The 23,306-nt window shown below is 43.5% G+C and overlaps 1 protein-coding gene and 1 long non-coding RNA gene across 2 annotated transcripts in view; one reads left to right on the forward strand and one right to left on the reverse strand.

Annotated features, from left to right (window-relative positions):
- The window catches only part of CA5A (carbonic anhydrase 5A), a 47,490-nt gene extending 33,763 nt beyond the window's left edge, over positions 1-13,727 (reverse strand). Inside the window, exon 1 of the mRNA XM_089654121.1 lies at positions 13,496-13,727. Coding sequence (XP_089510247.1) covers positions 13,496-13,619 — 124 coding nt within the window. The 5' untranslated portion in view covers positions 13,620-13,727. The remainder of the gene's footprint in view (positions 1-13,495) is intronic.
- LOC149445176 (uncharacterized) lies at positions 61-14,672 on the forward strand. The gene is made up of 2 exons (XR_016306442.1): positions 61-158; positions 13,518-14,672. It is a non-coding gene; the product is annotated as an uncharacterized LOC149445176 (long non-coding RNA).
- The last annotated feature ends 8,634 nt before the right edge of the window (positions 14,673-23,306 follow it).

Here is a 23,306-nt window from a genome sequence, read left to right on the forward strand (position 1 = left end):
TAGTGAGCGCTCGGTGCGAGGCTTGGAACGCACACTTCCTGCTTCGGCTGAATCCCAGCCAATCAGGGCCCGTTTACCAGCCACGCCTTTTCCTCTGCTCCTGTGCCAGGCAGCACCTGGATTTAAAGAGCCAGTCATCCTAAATGACATTATTACAGGTACTTATATAGCAATCTCCATGTATATATATATATTGTACATTCACATCAGTCCCTAACCCTCAAGGGCGTACAATCTAAGGTCCCTAACTCACATTCACACACATACTAGGACCAGGGGCGGACTGACAACTCATGGGGCCCCCAGGCAATAGGGGATCATGGAGCCCCTGTGTCCTTGCCCAAACTCAAAAAAGCCTATGAAAAAGGTACCAGGGGCATCCCATGGGGCCCCCTACTGACCCCGGGCCCTCGGGCAGTGCCTGAGTTTCCAAATGGTCAGTCCGCCCCTGACTAGGACCAATTTACCTACCAGCATGTCTTTGAAGTGTGGGAGGAAACCCACGCAGGCATAGGGAAAACATGCAAACTCCAGGCAGGTGGTGCCATGGTTCTACTATTGACTCAAAAAAAATGAAATTGTTGTATTGGCTGAAATATAACATTTGTAGCTCAGTATACATTACAGGGGATCACATTTAGAATTGTTCTCTATTATTTAGCCCCCGATGGTCAGGGGGTGGGAGGGGTTATGTACTAAGTGAGGACATACCAGAAAATATTCAGGAAGCTACAAGAAATTCCATATTTTGTGATTGTACCGACAGAACCCCAACAAGGGCAATCAGGGGGAAAAAGTAGAAACATTTTGTTGAATGTCATTAACCTCTCCATCTGCTTTCACGCCTCTGATGGTCCTCAGTCCTGATGCAAGCAGTGGGCTGGCTCTTGGGAGGAGATATGTAAATATCAAAATGCCTTGCTGGGTGGGTGTCAGTCCGGAGGAATGGGCGTTCCTAGGCAGGCTGTAATTTGCATGCAGACCACCCATATGGGGATGCTGAACCTCCACGATTGAAAGAATTGAAATCCAATTAATGAAAGGGGTGTGGCCAGGGACAGTCAGGCTGGGGAGGAAAGTGCTAGATGATGCTGGATGTCCTCCAGCCAGGAAATGAGGCGGAGCTCTATCTGATTTGCTGCAGCTTCTAATGCACATTGTGAGAAGCTCACAGTGTGCAGTGAAATCAGAGTAAGCCATTTCAGTCCAGGAGAGGAGCCGGTACAACTGTGCAAGGGATGGCTGGAGGTCAGATATAAATCCCTACTGCACCAAATCCAGAGTAAAGAGTAAACGTCAGAACCTTTCTCAAGTTTTTATTGCTGTCGGCATGCTTTTGGGAATGTTTCCCCTCACTTCCTGTCCTGGTGACACCATAAAAATTAGTGGGTCACTTGGATAGGAAGACACAAAGAGTAATAAAAACTTGACAGATGCTCTACTCCTTCCCCACGCTACTAAATAAATGTACTTTGGTTGTTCCTCTTTAATATCAGGGAACTATCCCCTCACTTCCTGTGTTTGTGATATCATACCCAGAAATTAGTGTAAATTTTGCCAGTGGGGACATAGCAGTAAAAACCTGGAAGGGGTTCTAGGCCTTCCACACTCCATCCAAAACTAGTTACGCTTAATCTGGACATTATCTTTGTAAATGTATGCGGCATAGCAATAGCACAAAAAATAATATGTAAATGTATTGACTTTAATTACAATTTGTTTTTCTATTGTTACTGAATCTGGGGGTGTACAGTGCAGCACATCGGTGTGATTGTCCGGACACAAATCGTAACAAAAGCCAAAATCTAATGCAGGTGAACTTGTACAGCATGGAGCAAACGTCTATCTGCAGTTTATGTTTCTTCCTGCAGAGGGTAGCATTGCACTGCTCTGACATTTTATATATCCGCCTGCAGAGGGTAGCTTTGCACTGCTCTGACATTCTATATATCTGCATGCAGTGGGCAACATCGCACTGCTCTGGCATTTTTTATTTTTGCTTGCAGAGAGCTGCATCAATTTGTATTTGATATATCTGCCTGCATTGGGCAGCATCGTTCTGCTCTGGCTTTTCATCTATCTACCTGCAGAGGGCAGCATTGCACTGCTCTGACATTCTGCATATCAACCTGCAGAGGGCAACATTGCTCTTACATTCTATATATCAACCTGCAGAGGGAAACATTGCTCTTACATTCTATATATCAACCTGAAGAGGGCAGCATCCCTCTGACATTCTATATATCAACCTGCAGAGGGCAGCATCGCTCTGACATTCTATATATCAACCTGCAGAGGGCGGCATTACTCTGACATTCTATATATCAACCTGCAGAGGGCAGCATCCCTCTGACATTCTATATATTAACCTGCAAAGGGCGGCATTACTCTGACATTCTATATATCAACCTGCAGAGGGCAGCATCCCTCTGACATTCTATATATCAACCTGCAGAGGGCAGCATCATGCTGACATTCTATATATCAGCCTGCAGAGGGCAGCATCACTTTGACATTGTATATATCAACCTGCAGAGGGCAGCATCGCGCTGACATTCTATATATCAACCTGCAGAGGGCAGCATCCCTCTGACATTCTATATATCAACCTGCAGAGGGCGGCATCGCTCTGACATTCTATATATCAACCTGCAGAGGGCGGCATCGCGCTGACATTCTATATATCAACCTGCAGAGCGCGGCATCCCTCTGACATTCTATATATCAACCTGCAGAGCGCGGCATCCCTCTGACATTCTATATATCAACCTGCAGAGCACGGCATCCCTCTGACATTCTATATATCAACCTGCAGAGGGCGGCATCCCTCTGAAATTCTATATATCAACCTGCAGAGGGCAGCATCGCTCTGCTCCCACATTTTATGTATCTGCCTGTAGAGGGCAGTACACTCAGCTCTGGCAGCGCACTTTAGCAAAGGATTGAGCCCAAGTGGAGACTCTGGGTCAGCAATCCTGATTCAGGATGTACTGCCTGATGAGTCAGTGAGCTGGAACAAGAGGTTAAAGTGGACCTGTCATCAGATACATTGTATGTTTTCATGTTAAATGCAGCATGCTGAATAATGTGTCGGTGTAACCCTTCCAGGTATTTGTTACCTCTCACAGAGATCACAGTACTCCCCTGACAATGCTTTCATATGCTTTTCTTTCCAAAAAGGATGGCACCATCTTAGTTCAGGCATCATCCAGAGTCACAATCTACTCCCTGTACTGAGATGCCAGCTCAGAGATGACACAATCATGTAGAGACTGGTGCATGTGCAGTTCTTGATTGCGCTCACAAATGTCTGACACAGATCAGCCCCTGCTGCAGCCTCTCGTATTGTGACTTGCTAGAAAGTTAAAATGTACAGTCTGATCACTGGGGGAGGGGAGACTGAGGAAATGCTTCCTCCTGCCTGCAGCAGACTGATGACTTCATCTCAGCCTAGGCAAAGTCACTGACTGGAGCTCAAAGATACTTTTTATTGACAAAAGGTGGAGCTTTTTAGAAAAATGATACTGTTGCGGTATCTCAGGCATTTATTGATGGAGACTTGTGAAATTATTTAATTTATTACAGGTGCTTATATAGTGCTGTCAGTTTACGCAGCGCTTTACCTATATATTCACATCAGTCCCTAACCCTCAAGGGGCGTACAATCTAAGATCCCTAACTCACATTCCTACATACACATACTAGGGCCAGCATGTCTTTGGAATGTGGGAGGAAACCGGAGTATCTGGAGGAAACCCACGCAGGCACAGGGAGAACATGCAAACTCCAGGCAGGTGGTGCCATGGCTGGGATTCAAACCAACGACCCGAGTACTGCCAGGTGGAAGTGCTAACCACTTAGCCACTGTGCTGACAGGTCCTCTTTAATTCGCTCAGTGGCATGACATATAAATCTCCTGCGTACTTCACACCTAAATGTTGATTCATTTGACCCGCTTTTGATTTTTTTTTGTACTGATTGGCTGTAACTTCCCTTTAAATATCTTTTATTTTCTTCCCCCTCTTGGCCTCCCCCCGTCCTTCCGCTCCATCCAGAACGCAATGTTCGCTGCGCCCTCAGGGCAGCGCCACACCCAGAGCCAGCATGTATTCCCAGCTCTTGCCAAGATGTATTTTCCACAGTGAGCAACCCAAACCATGCCGGCGATCCGAGCAACACTGACACATAGGAGACAATCCATAGTGGGGTCCTATGTGGGGTCATGTGACTACAGCCTATGTACCTGTCCTGGAAATACTTTCCGTTTAATTCTGACCTCCATCCTTCCCTTCAGTCTTGCACAGTTGTACCGGCTCCTCTCCTGGACTGAAATGGCTTACTCTGATTTCACTGCACACTGTGAGCTTCTCACAATGTGCATTAGAAGCTGCAGCAAGTCAGATAGAGCTCCGCCTCACTTCCTAGCTGGCAGACATCCAGCATCATCTAGCGCTTTCCACCCAAGCCTGACTGTCCCTGGCCCACCCCTTTCATCCATAGAATTTCAGGTCTTTCAGTTATGCAGGCTCAGCATCACATGTGAGCACTGGAATCTCTCTCTCTCCCACCACCCCCCCCCCCCAACAGGGGGCAGCAATTTTTCTCTTGCTTAAGGCGGCACACAACCAAAATACACCACTGCCATCGGGGATATTTTCCCTGACTTCCTGTCCCTGTGACAACAGGATGAGAAATAGAGGGAACAACACAGACATTGTCTTTTCACTCTTCCCTGTGGCCCGTTGGGAAAGGTTTTCCATCTCTTCCTGTACTGGCAGAATATGGGAGGGAATCGTTATAAAGGGGACAAAAAAAAAAGGCAGAGTCTCTGACCCTTCTCTGCTCCGTACAAAGCAAAATCAAAGATTTTGGCTGCATTTGGAGCTACTCAAAGGAACGGCATCAACCAGAGATCAGGGAACGCAACAGAATGACACTCAATTGGTTAAAGCAAATCTTCAGCCAAAAATAACAAAATAAATCAATAGCCCATTAAAAGATACATTTAAAAAAAACAGCTTTTGCTGCAATTTTCACCTCCAATAAAGAGATTTCCTTTGCAGTACGTATTTTCTGCCACTAGATGACCTCGTTATCATGGCCAACATCATTCAAGCCACTTTCTCTGAACCCTGGACCCACCCCCAGCCTGTGATTGGACAGTGAAAGGAGAAGCTGCACAGTGATGAGCTCACCTCTCTGCTACTGTGCTGTCTCCTCCCATCACCCTGCCCCTTTGTCAGCACTTGAACTGATTGGCTCTTTGTGTGAACTCACCTCTCTGCTACTGTGCTTCATCCTCCTATCACCCTGCCCCTTTGTCAGCACATGAACTGATTGGCTCTTTGTGCTGCTTCTTCCTCTCCCAGTCTGAGCCTTGCTGTACTTGGACTGATACAGGTTCACAGGTACTCATATTCAAAAAATACATGTATTGGTGTTGCATTAGTTGGTGTCTTTTGTATATTTCTAGAGTTCAGCTTTAACTCTTTCAGTAGTAGGGTGTACAATCCCCAACAAACAATGCTGACTGGGTTATACAGTATCAGAGAATGCACACCCGGGATGACAGAACACACGGCAATAGGGCCCCAGGGCCCCACAAACTAGGTGAACATTCAAGGCTGCAATGTGGTGTACAGATTGTATACATAGGTGAACTCTGACCGACATGACTTCAAACTCACTGACACATGGCTGGAAACTTAATACTGAAATCAACTTTTCCAACAACAAACTCATCGATTGAAGAAAGCAAGAGCTTAGATGAAAATTAAAAAAAACAAGAGCATTTATAATAAATACATTTATAATAAATACAGGATTTATAATAAATACAGGAGCAAATCGGATCATGATTTGCTGGGATTTTTTGCTTTCCTCCGGATCAATGGTGGGTATAGGATTTTACCCTTTTTTTTTTTTTTTTCTTTAATGGTTGAACTGGATGGACTTTTGTCTTTTTTCAGCCAGACTAACTATGTATATATATTTACAGTCAGGTCCATAAATACTGGGACATCGACACAATTCTAACATTTTTGGCTCTATACACCACCACAATGGATTTGAAATGAAACGAACAAGATGTGCTTTAACTGCAGACTGTCAGCTTTAATTTGAGGGTATTTACATCCAGTTCAGGTGAACGGTGTAGGAATTACAACAGTTTACATATGTGCCTCCCACTTGTTAAGAGACCAAAAGTAATGGGACAGAATAATAATCATAAATCAAACTTTCACTTTTTAATACTTGGTTGCAAGTTGCGAGCTATTCCACATTCTCACAGCTCTCACTGTGTGTTTATATATATATATATATATATATTGTGGGAACTCGCTTCAAAGTGGCAGAGCTTTTCAACGCACACAGCAACTCGCTTTCTTTTTTAAGGCCTTTTTTAGCCCACTTTTATTTAAATGAAAGGTCATAAAGTTTCCCACGCAGGGGTATCGATCATCCACATAAACAAAATTCAGCCTCCTGGCCCTCTCAGATATACACAATCTTCCTCTTGCCTTTCTCTTCAGGCTTACGTCTGTCTCCAGCAGACTCCTTCAAAAACCATGGCTCTTGCACACAGCTACTACCAAGCAGCTCCTTGCCGCTTTTGGCTCCCACCTCTCCTTGGTGGAACCCTTCTGACTCCTATCTGCCGGGGTGGAGCCCAGAACCCTGATCCTGACTCTCTGAAAAGGCCTCTGTGCAATCAGTCTCCTGGCCATTTCCAAAACCTGGTCCCAGGATTGGAGATTTCATCCCTCCCAGATCCTTTTGAAATCTCCAGGCTCCAGATCCCAAAATGGACCTTACAAACAAAGGAGGAAAGTGAAAAGCCACTTTCCTCTGCATCAAACACTTACCCTGGAGCCCCTCAACCTGCCTTGTTGAGAATCCTGGGTGACAGATTGCCACACTGTCACAATATATATATATATATATATATATATATATATATATATATATACACACACACACACACACACACACACACACACACACACACACACACACACACATATACACATACATATCTATAAATGAAAAAGTCATTTGTAAATGACAATAGTGATGACACAATGCTGAACAATCCAGATGATGAACTACAAGATTTCCTCCAACCAACGTGTTCAAACACTCACTGCCCATTGAGGCCTTATTTACACTTGAGGCTGTGGGGTGATAAAAACATAGGTTTGAGTTGCATTTTTACTGCCCCCTACCCCTCACTTTTAAGCTTCAAAGCCAGGCAACAGAGGTGTACACGTGCTGTGCCCACAATTCTTTGCTTTGTAGGTGCAGCAAGAATTATAACTACTGTCTCACTCAGCGGGCAGTACCACCCATAGAACGCGACAGATTCACCTAAATGTGACTGCACCACAACCACCTTGCAACCACATGCATGCATAGGGTTGCGGCTCAGTGGTGCAGGTTTGTAGGGGTTAAAATAAGCGACATAATGCCTCCTCACTGGCTGTGATTGCTCTTTAGAGGGCTATCACTAGTGTAAATTAACCCTTAACCCTCTGCACTGCTGTAACAGTTACATTCAGAGGCATATTTACCACAAGGCAAACAAGGCATTTGTCTAGGGCGGCATTTTTTTTAGGGGGGCAGGCTGCAGGCTGCTTGATGGTGTATGCAGAGCCAGATTGTTGTTCCTGGGGATGTCCAGAGCTGTGAAGGTGAGTGTCTTTTTCTCTTTTGCCGGTGTCAGGCTCTCTCCCACGGGGGGTCAGCGTCTGATTTTTTTTTTTGTTGCCTAGGGCAGCACAAAACCTAAATACACCACTGGTTACATTATTGCATGTGCTAGGGGAAGTAACCCATGGAACATTTTGAATGGCACCCTAATGCACTGAGGCAAGTGTGCTGCTGCTCCTTTCACTGTTCATTCACAGGCTGGGGGCAGGTGCTGGATGGCGAGGGCTCAGAGGAAGAGGGTGGAAAGATGTGGGCCATCAGACTGAGGGCATCTAGTGGCAGAAAAAAGTTCTGTGGGGAAAATCTCTGGGTTGATGGTGAATGTTGCAACAAAAGCTGCTTTTGGTCATTTTGTCATACATTTAGACCAAAATGTATTCTGCTTCATGTCTTTGCTAAAAAAAAAATCCCAATACGTGTAAATTAAATTGGTTTACCTGCAAGTTATAGCGTTTACAAATGGCGGTATATATAATGTAATTTTTTTTGTTCATTTTTACTAGTAATGGAGGTGATCAGCGATTTATAGCGGGACTGCGGGACTGTGGCGGACATTCTGACACTGGGGGGGAACTGACTTGTTGTCACTGACATTCCCAGTGACACCAATACAGTGATCAGTGCTAAAAAAAAAAAGCACTGACACTGTACTAATGGCACTGGGCAGGAAGGGGTTATCATGAGGTGCGTGTGCGTTTTACTGCGTTTTAGTACGGGGCGGTGTCTGTTTGCTTCACTGTAAGCACACTGCTTTGGATGGCTGTGCTGTGCACAGCCATCCAAAGCAGTGTACATGAGCTGATAGGGAGGAGAACGGTTAGTAAACAAAACAGTTCTCCCCATCGGAGGTCCTCGGAAATCACCGGGCGCCGAGACCTGGTGATTGACAGCCGCAGCCGTGAATGGTGGCACTGATAGGACGCTCACGTGCACCCACTACCCAGAGATGCAAAAACACACACACACACACATATATATACGTGTGTGTGTGTGATTTTGCGCACCTGTGCTGCCCTGTAGCAGTATTTCTACTATAGGGCGGTCGGGAAGCGGTTAATTGGTTTTTCATTTTTATCTTGATTGCTTTTTTTTTGCTGGACTTTTGCTGGATTTTTGTCCTACTTTGACCTACTGTGTCAAGTTTTTATTTTTGTCTGTGACTCCAATGAAAACAATTAACCTCATCTCCTATCCCTGCAACACCCGCAGTGCTTGTCACTTAGACAGCAGGGTGCAAGCAGCAATACAATTATTGTAACAATTATAAATTCCAGCCCTTCCTCGCTGTATGAAGAATGTGTTATTGTTTTTTTTTCTGTTGAAGGGATCTCCCATCACTTGATTTCCTTTAAAGTGGGACTCCAGCCAAAGCATATTTTTGTTTTAGGTGGGGTGAACAAAGTACACAATTGATTTGTCCATGTTTGAGGAGACACAGCAACTCATTTTCTGCTCAGATGATCAGTGCCAACAGTGGGACATTCCTTCTATTCTTTATTGATGGCAGGTGTCACCGAAACAGGAAGCGAAGGTCATTTCTTCAATGGGAACACAGACAATAAAAATCTAACAAAACTCCTATCCTTTCCTTACTCCACAAAACAGAAGGATTGGGTAGACTGGGTTATTCTGTAAGCATTTTATTTTTTTTTTCTTTACTGTAAATATTATTCTGAAGGGATCTATCAATTCACAAGAATGCCTCTACTATTACTGCTATTTTAAAACTGAAAAAAACTTTCATTGAAATATATTCCTCAATAGCTGTTAAGTATATACATCTGCTTTGTTCACACCAAATGTTTTTGAAAACTCAGATATTATCTTGTAAAAGTAGCAGTAATATCACCACTGTGCTGTACATAGCCTGTGCAGAAAGCAGAGCTCTGGGAGGGGCCTAGCAGGCCCCACCCACTACAGAAAATAACAGGAGAGGGCAGAGATAAGACCAGGCACCCTGCACAAGAAGAGAGTAGCAGTGAACGGTCTTTATTACAGGAAGTCTCACACTGGATTACTGCACAGATCTGGAAGAAATACACAAAGCTCACCGAGATCCAGGAAGAATACACACGAGGAATGTACTTAGATGGTATTTACTTATCCCAAAGTTCGGCTTTAAATGTATTTCCCTTTGAATGAAAGGCTCCATTTATCATCCAGTGAACGGGGTGAGTCATAGGAGGCAGCAATGACTCACAGCACCAGAACCTAAACTCCGTTTTAGGAAAAACAACTTTCCTGTCCAACATTACAGGGAACCGGCAAAAATTCCATACCAATTAGGGATGAGCCAAATGTAGAGTTTTTTATTTCACAAACTTTCTGTGACATATTAGAAGATTCAGGAGACATTTCGCCAATTTGGAGTCATAGGGGAAAGTATCCAAACCTAAAACTTTTTTAAAGTTCATGAAAACCCTACATTCATTTTTCAGTATGTCTGACATCATACCTCTCTGTATAGAAATATCTTCTACAAAGTTTCTTCTTTGTGAATCTGTTACAAAGTTTCCTACCTGGAGATCCTGCCATTAACAGCACTTCCTGTGTCAGGCTGACAACACTAAGCCATTGCCTTGCGATTAGCACATGCGTTGTCACCCTGCCATGTGCACTCCTTCAGTTGACATTGGGCTGCCTATTAGGTCTATCCCCCCCACCCTTAAGAACTGCCGCCCCATTGATTTTCCACTGGCAGCAGTGATAGAGGCTTGGAGAGACAGCCAACCATGCCACCAAGGAGATTGACTTTCCAAAAAGGTAAGTGATGGGATGGCTACTTTGTGTGTGAGTGTGTGTTTGTCAAGTAAAAATGAATGGACTAATGCCATCACAACATAAAAAAGCTTTGATATAATAAACAGAGGATTCACTACATATATCTCCGCTTGTCTACCTCCCACTCTACAATGTGTTTCACCCCACAAAGTGTTTAATCATGGAATAAAACATTCCACATTGTGTTTGTTTGTGGCTTTTAAAGTGCCTGATAGTGGTTAATGTTGTGCAATGAATAATAATGTTGAAATTATTCATAGGGAGTGCAGTGTGCTGGATTGTATCTAATCCTGATCTTTACACTCTGTATGTTACATACTCCTGACCCCTAAATGTTTAATGTTAAAATCACCTAATGCTGGTGCTTTGTACATATTCCTGGCCCTGCACTCTGTATGTTATAGAAGATCCCATGCACACTGCATGTTGCACGCTCCTAACCCATTCACTCTGTATATTACATACACCTGACCCTACACTTTGTTACATACTCCTAATTTCTTCAGACTGTATTTTACATACAGAACTTTTGACCTCTACGATCAGTATGTTACTCCTGACCCCTGCACTTTGTTTGTTAAATACTCCTGACCCCTGCCCTTTGTTAAATTCTCCTGACTTCACTAATCTGTATGTTACATACTCCTGACACCTGCAATCAGTATGTTACATACACTCGATCCCAATAATTAGCATGTGACATACTCCAGACCCCTGTACTTAGTTCATTACATAATTCTGACACCTGCACTCTGTACTTTACATACTCATGACCCCTTCACTCTGTATGTCTGTACATGCCTTTCTATACACTTTAAAGAGTATTACTGGTACAAGTACTGCAGAATGTATGTGCAGTGAATATATCAAGTAGGCTCTTTGTCTGTAAGACATTGCAGAACTTACCACTCTTGTATGCTCCAAGTCTTTCACAATCCTAGAAACTCAGATAGATAGATAGATAGATGGATAGATAGATAGATAGATAGATTTTCTTCTAGATTTTTTGCTCCCAGCACAGATACTGGCAGCTAACAGAAAGCTCCTGATCTCTACTTGCGACAGTGGAGTCCATTTACACCCGGCCACCTACAGGGCAGAGCGGGTTCAGTCCGTGTCTGCTCTGCATAAACTGAGCGGACACAGATGGCTCATCTGCCCAGTTTGGTCTGACCACCAGGAGATCTGGGAGCGGATCCCCGCTGATTGGGACAAAGTCCACCACGTGCGGAAGGGAAATTAGGGGCCTTCCAATTCACTAAAATGCAGAGAAAAACGACGTCATATTTTTTTTAAATGCTCTGCAGCGCTGAGATGGGAATGACGCTATTTTAATATTTATTTATATTCTATGGGCATATTTCTATGTTGCAATGCATACATTAACAGTGTAAATGGGCCCGTACTGAACGGCACCACAAAATATAAGAAGTCAAAGCACAAGTTGTGGGAGAGACACATGTTTATTCAGTAACTTTCCAGAACATATTAAATGTAATTATTGTGTAACGATACTAGCATCAACTTTTCTTTTCAAAACGATAAATAACTACAGGGAAAGAGAAAAGATCAAAGATGTGTTACAAAGTCTAACATATTATCAACTCATTCATATAATAATTCTCTTCTATAATCCCCCAGAACCTGATTGGCTGTGCGATGTGAACAAACTTTCAGAGTAGGGATTATTTCTTTAGGGCAGAGGGCTGCAAACCATTCAATATGGGGACCACATTGTATATTTTACAAATGTCCACACAAATGGTTTCCATCTCAGTGGAAGGTCATTCTTTGCCAACAATAATTTCTCAAATATATTATCAGTACAGTCAAAGGTTTGGCAAGGAGAACGTTGACAGCTACAGAGTGTTCGAGGAGGAACCGATTGGAAAAGTTTAGTTGTATTTTTTGTATCTTCTGAACAAAAAAAAACCTGTCAGGATGTGACTAGCCTGAGCCTCTAGTTTCCGGTGCCCATATATTAGCCTATGGGCTGCATGTGGCCCTTTTTTGCTTGATATGGCCCCAAACAGACAAGATTGAGAACATTTCTACTTTTAAAGAGCATGTAATGGCAATCAATAGTCTTGGGGAACATGTCCTCAATCTCTGACTGTCTTCTGCAGCATTTCTTCAGTTTTTTTATCACTCCTATAGCATGGGCACATACTCTGACTCTCTCCTGTAGTATGTCTGCAGTCTCTGACCATCTCCTGTAGTATGTCTGCAGTCTCTGACCGTCTCCTGTAGTATGTCTGCAGTCTCTGACCGTCTCCTGTAGTATGTCTGCAGTCTCTGACCGTCTCCTGTAGTATGTCTGCAGTCTCTGACCATCTCCTGTAGCATGTCTGCAGTCTCTGACGGTCTCCTGTAGCATGTCTGCAGTCTCTGACGGTCTCCTGTAGCATGTCTGCAGTCTCTGACCACCTCCTGTAGCATGTCTGCAGTCTCTGACCACCTCCTGTAGCATGTCTGCAGTCTCTGACCACCTCCTGTAGCATGTCTGCAGTCTCTGCCGCCTCCTGTAGCATGTCTGCAGTCTCTGACCGCCTCCTGTAGTATGTCTGCAGTCTCTGACCGTCTCCTGTAGTATGTCTGCAGTCTCTGACCGTCTCCTGTAGTATGTCTGCAGTCTCTGACCGTCTCCTGTAGTATGTCTGCAAACTCTGACCATCTCCTGTAGTATGTCTGCAAACTCTGACCATCTCCTGTAGTATGTCTACAGTCTCTGACCCTCTTCTGTGGAATGTCCCCAGTCTCCGACCCTCTTCTGTGATAAATCTGTACTATCTGACTATTTCTTGTAGTAATTGTAACGTCTCCAACGGTCTTGTGTAGTATTATGTGTGGCCCCTTGGTGATGTCTGGTGCCACAATGAATAAATTATTGTGATGCATATTTTGAAGTGAAGCATTGTCAAGGTGCATGGTTCATGTAGAACCTTTTATCAGAAATGCTGTCAGTTACTGCTGTGCAATGAAGTGCATTGGAGAAAGTACTCACACTTTGCATCCTTGTGCTGCAGGGAGCAGGTTGCCAGACTGCAGTGTCGGACATGATGCTTATTGGGGTGGAGGACCCCCTTGGCCAGCTGCCTGCTGAGGATCAGGATAGATTTGCCCCTCATCTTGGATGCTGAGCCCAGAGTGTCACCTGCTGTCCTGGAGGATGCCCCCAATACAAGACATCAGCTCTTCTATTCCCTCTCATATCACCGACTGTCTGTTTGTTTAGCACAGAAGAGTTATTATTCCACCCAAGCTTCCTTATTGGCTGCAAGTTTTTGTCTGGGCGGGCCCACAAGTGATCACGCATCAAGCTGTGGCTGAGACAGTTACTGAGCATGAATGCAAATAGATTGAAGTGAATTTTTCCATAAAGAGCGAATCCAGGCAACAAGTCAACAAGTTGCTGGTGCTACCCAGGAGGTTGGCATGTACACGTCAGAAAGCCCATCCAGTTCACTTCTAATACAAGCTGAAGACAGTGCCTTGCAGACGCATTCAGTAGGGCTTTCTCAGTGCTTCTGGTCTACTTTTAAATATGAAAGAAAGAAATGACAGTTTAAATTTAAAGTGGACCTGTAAGTAACTTTACAAGTCTCCATGAATAAATTCCTGACGTCACAATATACAGCAACAGTGTCATGATATAGAAAAGCTCCACTTTTTATCATTAAAAAGTCATTCTTCTCTGATATGACGGGGTAGGCTGCATGATGTGATATATTGAGGTCTCCTCCCCTTTCCAACATACCGTTTTTTATGCGTTTTACTGCTTTCCAGTACAGTTCTGTGCAGAACAAACTCAGCCTGTTCTGCTTTTTTTTCTGCACTGGAACTGCAAGCACTGATGTGAACTATGACATCGACAACCATATAACCTACTTTCTGTGCATTTTGGATGCAGGAAAAAATCAACTGAAACGCATGCATTGTGAACTGGCGCTCAGTTCTGTTAGTTGGTCTCTGTTATTAGATTCCATTGCACATTTGTTGCAGTATTCTGCTTGTAATTGTTCCTGGCCCTGCGAGGCCTGTATTGTGTTTGGCGCCCTGCGAGGTGTAATGTTAAACTTTATATCTGCTTTCATGCAAAACTGAATAAAAATGCACTTTTCTTTGTTTTTGTTATAAAAGTTTGCAAATAAATAACATTTCTTCATACATTTAGGTCAAAATGTATTCTGCTACATTTCTTTGGTGAAAATAATAATAATAATTGAATTTGTATTTTTTTTCACATTTTTCTATTTTTTTTTATTTTTTATTACATTTTTTCTTTTTTTTTTACTATTTTATTTTTCAGCACACTGTGACCAAAGCAATACGATGTTACCATAGTAACATTGAACTACTCTGGGCAAGTGATCATGATTTTTTTTTTTTAAAACACATTATGATTGCTAATACCAATGTATTTCTTTGATATTTGCAATCATTGTTACTGAATGAAACTGATTCATTCAGTATTTTGTTGTGATTAGCTGTGATTGGGCAAAGCTGGTCACATTATACAGATGGGCTGTGATTGGCCCTGTCTGTATCATGTGACTGCCTTGACCAGTCACAGCTAACAACATAATTGTATACAATGGATGGCATGACAGGAAGCCATCCATTGTATACAATTGACGTGATCTGCTGTGATTGGTCATAGCGGTCACATGACACTGGCAACGGGTCGGTGTAGTGATATGTCATTGGCTGTGTCCCGTGGACACAGCCGGTAACAGATCGCGCCGCTGCGCAGCCCCGCAACCGCATGAGCAGCTCTTTGTGCCAGGACGTCATATGACGCACAGTCACAACGTCGAGTGTCCCGCTTTGGCAGTCAATCTGCTATAGGCTGGGCGGGAAGGTGTTAAAGTTGTTTTGTTGCTGGGCAGAAAAAAAAGCACAAAACGAAAAATGCACTACCTGCGTTTCAGCAACTTCTCCATTGAACTGACAACTTATGGGGCCCCCGGGCAATAGGGGATCATGGGGCCCCTGTGTCCTCGCCCACACTCAAACCACATCCAAAAAAGCCTATGAAAGGTACCAGGGGCATCTCATGGGGCCACTTACTGATCCCGGGCCCTTGGGCAGTGCCCGAGTTTCCGAATGGTCAGTCCACCCCTGCATTGAACTCTATTGTAGCAAAAATGCTGCTTTTTGCATTTAAAAAAGTCCCCGACCCTTTCCAAAACTGCAGCAGCTGAAAAAAAGCACAGATGTGAATGTGTCCCATAGGAAACCATGTTAAATGGACTGTAGTGCGTTTCTGCAAAAGGCACTAAAAAACGCATCGGTGTGAACCAGGGGTAAAAAAGCCCATTGGATAATCTAGACTGGCCGCCATAGGCCAAAATTGGCTTTATAGACTGGAAGGATTTTAAAGTTGGCCATAAACTATGCAATCTGATTGTACAATCTTCTTCAGCTTCACTCAATATGTAACACAAGGACGTTTTCAATGTATTCTTACCAAGGGGCTATGGAAGATGCAGAAATGGTTATCATTGCAAAGCACTGACTATTTCCTGAATGACGGCTCGGAAGAGTTTGTGTTTGTTTTTCTTTCCATAACAGATTTGAAAATGTTTTTTAGCCTTTTGCCCGTCTGTCCAGTCCTCCCTGTTTACTTGTCAGCCTCCCCCCCAGGCTGCAGCATCACAGACGTACCTCTTCTCCAGAACATAGAGAACAGAAAAACAAAGAGACGCTGCAAGAGCAAAAAGAGGAAAAAAAACACAAGACGGACACACAAATTATTCATCGAGAAGATACAGATCTGCAGATCACATCAAAAACATAATCAGTGATCAGTGAGATATGAAAACCTTTTCTCCAAAACCGTATACCATACCATAATCCCCTACACCTTACTGCAAAATGTCCAAAATAAAGTCCAAAGTGTCCACAAAAATTCAATCTTCCAAACGTTGTGTAAATATATCCCATTCACCACGCCAGGATCAGGATACCTCAAAAAAATATGAAACTGAATATAGTGCGTTATCCTTAAAATTATACGGTGATATGTGATTCCGTGCAAAACTACTCGTGAAGAAAATAAAAAAAAACTATAAAAAAACACAGCACTCTGTGAATCTCAAATAAGCGTGAATATCAACACTACAAAAATTATGAATAAATGTAAGTGAACAATCCTTGACTCCCCACTCCTGAGGTAAATTCACAGCAAATTGCACAACCTGTGATACTCTGCTATAATCAATGGTGCCACACTCTAGTAGGATTCAATACAATTACCCTCTCTCAGCTTAAACCAGCATTCCCAAGCACTCCAGGGTATTTGCAGCTTCCACCCTGCGGATATGCCCAATTCAATCTCCCCCGCTCCTCATAGGGCAGAGAAGACAATATTCAGTGGAGTGTAAAGGGTAACATTTAGGCTTTATTGAATTCTTACATTAATAGGAAAAAACATCCATCCTTTCCAGCAGTTCACACAGCCCAAATCCAATAACAAAGATGGCCGTGGCGCTCCTTCCGGTTTTGCGTCTGACGTCACATCCCTGACATGTTTCGTCACTTCCGACTTCTTCTCGAGGGATTTGGGGATTATATGAAGAGTTTTGACAACTGTAATAGTGATCAGTGAGAGCATTCCTAGGCAGGTGCGTCTATTATGCTCAATCCGCAGATCCGATCCATTCTGCAGGGATTGTCGGCATGCAACCTATGCGGGGTGACACCAGACCCTCTCCACGAAAAGGTAAGTTGTAAAGCAAGCCGACGATCCCCGCAGGATGGATCGGATCTGCGGATTGAGCATAATGGATCGGAGTCCGATCCAGTATGCTCAATCCGCAGATCCAATCCATTCTGCGGGGATCGCCGGAGGGGTTGTCACCAAGTGTTATTGCACTGGGTGACACAAATCCTAGGGACGCCCCTGCAGGCACCAGATCGCATGGTACAGCAGTACCATGTGATTTGGTATGTCGCATTTTTGAGAGTAGTGAATGCAATACTTTTTTTGCATTCCACTGGATTTTGCAGGCCATTCAAATGAATGGGCTGCAAAATGGCACCACACGGGAATATGGCACACTATGCGATTCTGGTGTGAACCGGCCCTTATTCTTGGCTGACAATTGCAGAGTCACCTATCTCCTTCTCCCTCCAATACATGTATGTTATTGTATTTGGTGCACACACAGCCAGGTGTAGATAATTATAGACTCATAATTCAATTTCATGTCCTGGGTTCCTGTTTCACAATTTTAGGTGCCTTGTAATGATTGGACTCCGTTTATCACACAGAGGATTTATTTTGGACACATTATGGGCTGAAACAAGCTTTTCTGTTTCTGCTGTGTTGTGGTAATGCACGCTGTAAGTGTGTTAGTACGTTGCGGTGCCATTCATTGTGAACTAAACAACACATCTCCAACACACCTACTGTATGCTGCCAGGCACCACAATGCACAACCATGCTATGATGCATTGCCAAAGATGGTGCATATCCATTTGTTTCCTTAACTTGGCGTGTTATTTATTTCAGGTACTTATATAGCACCATCAATTTACGCAGCGGTTTACATATATATTGTACATTCACATCAGTCCCTAACCCTCAAGGGGTGTACAATCTAAGGTCCCTAACTCACATTCATACATACACATACTAGGGACAATTTAGACAGGAGCCAATTAACCTACCAGCATGTCTTTGGAGTGTGGGAGGAAACCGGAGTGCTCAGAGTAAACCCACACAGGAACAACATGCAAACTCCAGGCAGATGGTGCCGTGGCTGGGATTTGAACTAACAACCCGAGTACTGCCAGGTGGAAGTGATAGCCATTTAGCCACTGTGCTGCCGGCTCATTTGTTTAAATTGGCTGTCCTAATACAACACATATAAACACATTCTGAGGCTGCATTCACACTTGAGCATTTTGTAGTTCGAAGCTCAAAGCTCCAAAAAAGCTCAAACTTAAAAATTCAATTGTTCTCTATGGTGCCTGTTTACATCTGATCACATGAACAGGCACCATTGGGAACAACTGAATTTTTAAGTTTGCGCTTTTTTTGGAGCTTCAAGCTACAAAATGCTCAAGTGTGAATGCAGACTAAGCCACAAGTGTTAAGGCAATGCACCAGGACACCAAGATCTGAAGGGGCCCCATAAGAATACATTTATCATTATTTATTTCAGGTACTTATATAGCACTGTTAATTTACACAGCACTTTACATATACATTGTACATCAGTCCCTAACCCTCAAGGGGTGTACAATCTAAGGTACCTAACTTACATTCATACATACACATACTAGGGACAATTTAGACAGGAGCCAATTAACCTACCAGCATGTCTTTCAAATGTGGGAGGAAACCAGAGTACCCAGAAGAAACCCACACAGGCAGAACATGCAAACTCCAGGCAGGTGGTGCCATGGCTGGGATTTGAACCAACAACCCTAGTACTGTCAGGGGAAAGTGCTAACCATTTAGCCACTGTGCTGCCATCAAAGCATGTCACTGAATATAAAATGAATCTCTATGCTGAAACCTCCTCTCTCTGCAGAGGTAAGCATCGTGACCTACAGAGTTTTAATAAAGTTAAAATGTATAAAAATCTAAAACACTATTTTAGTGATAGAGTGATGAAGGCTTAGCTCTAGTTCACACTGCTACGAATTGCTGCGACCTGTGACCCAGAAAGTCACTAGATAAGTAAAAACACATTTATTTCAGTTGTTGCCTTAATTGCTGTGACTCGCAGAGACTAAAAAAAAAATAGTTCCTGCACAACTTTTCTGTATCTCGAGTGCCATAGACTGCAATGTTAAAATCATAAAACTCACAAGGTAGTTGTATCTTTGTCTTCTCTTTGCGATTCTGTCTGCGATTTCAGAGGGTTTTTTTTAAAGCAAAGTCACAAAACATCAGTCGCATGAAACTCACATTAACGTTGCATCAAGTTGCAAGCAAGTTGCATGACTTTGGGGTCGCAGCAGTGTGAACTGAACCTTAGAACCCTTGTCAGATTTGATTTGTTTACACAAAGTGTGGGAGCATAGGGTAGCACTGTGGCTAAATGGTTAGCACTTCCGCCTGGCAGTACTAGGGCTGCTGGTTCAAATCCTGACCACGGCACCACCTGCCTGGAGTTTGCATGTTCTCCTTGTGTCTGTGTGGGTTTTCTCCGGGTACTCTGGTTTCCTACATGTTGGTAGGTAAATTGTCCCTAGTATGTGTATGTGTGAATGTGAGTTAGGGACCTTAGATTGTACACCCCTTGAGGGTTAGGGACTGATGTGAATGTACAATATATATAAAGCGCTGCATAAATTGATGGCGCTATATAAGTACCTGAAATAAATAAACATGTGTGAAATTGTGCATTTCCCCACACTGCACATGGGTGCCATTCATTCTTAATGACACTCCCACATAAATTAGCAGCAGCCAATCGCAGATTACCACAATACAGTTTGATGCGGCCGTTTTAAAAAAAAATCACGCCTGCGGTTTTTTTGCGCATTTCACATGCATAGGGTGGCCTATTGAAATTCAGGCAGGCCATAGACTTTTTTCAGCCGATAAACGAAAAAGCGGTCGGTCCCATTGCCGATGCTGCCACCCATGTCCACGAAAAATGTCCGTTTTTCATGGATTTTCCAGCATGACCGATAAAACACAATAAAATGCGTGCACTTGGACGCACCTTATGGTTGGATTGAGTCTTTAACGTTTGTGTCCCCTCTAGACAGATTCACCCTCTATATATGTCCTGGTAATCATTGCCAACAAAACAGAGGGTCAAAAATGTTTATAATTGTCCCCGGAATAGGAATTCTTCCACTGAGGACACCAGTTCCAGAGACAATGGTCTAGAGAGGGTGGATTCCTTTCATTTTTGAGAGATTTTCTTTCATTTCCTGTTGAAATCAAGGAACAGGAAGTTAGTAAAAATCTCCCCAATGGGACACAGTCTGTGAAAAACAGTGCCTATTTTACCCCCCCCAAAAAAAAGAAAAAAAGGATAATGATTTTAACTTGCGAGTAGAAATAGGAGAGATCTCACCATTGGAGCCCGGATGAATAAAAAGAATTCGGCAAATGACCCGGCATGGTAGCAAGCACACAAAACTGATACATCAGCAGAGTTGTCATTTAATTGACATTGACTGAATTTGTTTTGAATTTGTTTCAGAAATGAAGAAATCGGCAGTTAAGCAATAAATATTCCATCATCAGATGTTTGTTACTGGCATGAAAAGTGCTGGAAACCAACATGAGGGCTATGAAAGGTCATCAGCTGATGGCAAAACTCATGACTTTCTGTGTCCCATGGTGGGGGACAAGCTAGACCCAGGATCAGCAACATTTTCCACTTTAAGGGGTATATTTACAAAACTTACCTGCAAAACTGCATGTACATTTATTTTGTGCAAATGCCAGCAAAATTGACTGTCATTAGGCTATTTTCTCTCCAGGTCAGATGTTCTCCATTCATTATAATAGCATGACTCAGGAAAGTACTGCAGTATGGCCACTAGATGGAGCAGATGATTATTGGAAATGCTCCATCTAGTGGCCATAATGTACTATTTTCCTGATCCAGGTTATTCATATGAATGAAGAACATCTGATCTGGGGAGATAATATCCTAGCAACATTTGATTTTTCAGGCATTTGCACAGAAGGAATGTGCAGGAAATTTAGCAGGGGGGAATAGCTGCGGGAATTTTTTTTTCGTGTGTAATAAATACACCCCTACGAGTCATGATCACAAGCATTAGACAGCCAGCGTGCCAGTGAACAATAGTGCGTGGTGGTCTCAGCCTGTGGTCCGTTTTTGCACTCATTGTCGTAAAAATAATGGAAAATTTAACTTTTTGATTATGTTACAATGAGTGCAACAACTGATTAACTGGATCACACAAAGAACTTCCATCTTCCTGTCCTATCCGAACAAAGCCCTTCATGCGGTGCCTCCAACATTTGAGCAGCACACCGGGTCCAAGCTACTCAATTATTTATTTATGTCATTATTTATTACATCGATTTATCTAAATATAATAGTGTGGGATCCCTACACAGATTTAAGACGTCTTTAATATACAAACATTGGGCAAAGATAAATACGTAGGCTTTAGTTTATTCGTTCATTAAAAAGTGAATTCTTGTCAGGGAATTACTCATTATCTGTTTAGAAGTTCAGATGCCGCTCACTAGCTGAAAGCTGAAATCAGGCTTGTGGAATGAATGGCTGTTCTGCTAGGTGTCTAGATAGAAGGGTGAGAGAGCTTAGGGGGGCCTGCTGGAGGGCGAGCTCAGGGTGAGGGTCACCAGTACAGTAATATTACTGGTAGTCCAGGAAAGGAGCCGGCCGCAGCATATACTCTGCAGAACTGCAGGCTCTGAAAAGCGTTGACACCCTCCTCTAACTATAAAGAACAGATAGGGGAGGGGAATAACAGATATTTTAACAATGAAAAAGAAATTTGCTCTGTATGTTTTTATAGCACATGTGTAGCTGCGATCTTCAAATATAACTAAAAGCAAAAGTTTTATTTTGCTTTGGATAGAGTGGAGAGGGATTAGAATACTTGTGAGCAGGGCCAGTGCTAGGCCCTAGGCAAGACCACCTTGCCCCCCCCCCCCAAAAAAAACAAAACTTTGAATAAAACTTCAAAACAAATCTCCATACAGAGCTGATCGTTGCCAATGTTAGCTTCGTAAGGAGACTGACTGGGGAGCTGGGAGGAAGCACAGCTTGTGCAGCACCTCATTGGCTGGATACTTCTTCTTCACAGATTGGCTGAAGACTGCTTCATCTCCAGCGAACATCATCCAATCCTGTCTGGGGACAGAGACACCAGGACCCAGAAGTGACGATTTACACATTGCTTCTGGCTCATTAACAGGAAGGGGAGATCAGTGTGCAGGTGTTCGCTGATCTCCTTCCCTTCTACCGGTGGGTACCACACAGATCCCAGGTCTGCATTTTGGTAGTGCAGAGCCTGGGAAGCACTGCAGGGCACATGGGGGGTGTGGAAGTGATTTGGAGGCCGTATAGCTATTGGATCATTTCCACTTGACAGTCAGCCTGGCAGATTTACACATACTCAATGAGGTGCTTCCTGTCAGTTCTTATTTACACTGGTGTTTGAGGAACATTAAAAATGTGTGGCAGAGCCACACTTTTACCATCCCCCAACCTCTCCCCAGTATGCTGCAAAGGCCCCGCCACTGTAGTATGACAGCGAGGGGTTTTACACAACCCCCCACCACTATTGGCAGTGCCTTTGCAGCATAATGGGGAGTGGTTGGAGGACGGTAAACAAGTGGCTCAGCCACACATTTTTAATGTCCCTCAAACACCAGTGTAAATAAGAACTGACAGGAAGCATCTCACTGTGCTTATGTGATCATCATCAATATCATGTGTACAGAAGGTGCTGCATGTCTGTCTGTGCCTCAGAAAGCAGCTGAGGTCTGCCGCCACTGATCATCATTGCAAAACACAGCGCGGCTTTAGCCACCTGCGCCCAAAATTAAAGAAGAATCCCCCTCTGCTCCTCACCTCCTGGGCCCCTCTGGTGAACTGATGGGGCTCAGGGAAAATATAATGAATGTTACAGCAGGGCCGACTGTACTGCCTTCTTGGCACCCCTGTCCTTGCCTGCACCCTAGGCAGCTGCCTGGTTTGCCTAGTGGCAGCACTGGCCCTGCCTGTGAGGTTTTTATTGCTGTCTGTGTCCCCATTTGGGAGATTCACCCTCGCTAGTTGTCCTGTTTACTGTTATCATTGAAAATTTTGGGTTGTTGACACCAGGACAGAAACAGA

The sequence above is a fragment of the Staurois parvus genome, unplaced genomic scaffold (genome assembly GCF_062004578.1).
Source record: "Staurois parvus isolate SC_StPar_1 unplaced genomic scaffold, SC_StPar_1.0 ptg000745l, whole genome shotgun sequence".
In the NCBI taxonomy this organism is placed as follows: domain Eukaryota; kingdom Metazoa; phylum Chordata; class Amphibia; order Anura; family Ranidae; genus Staurois; species Staurois parvus.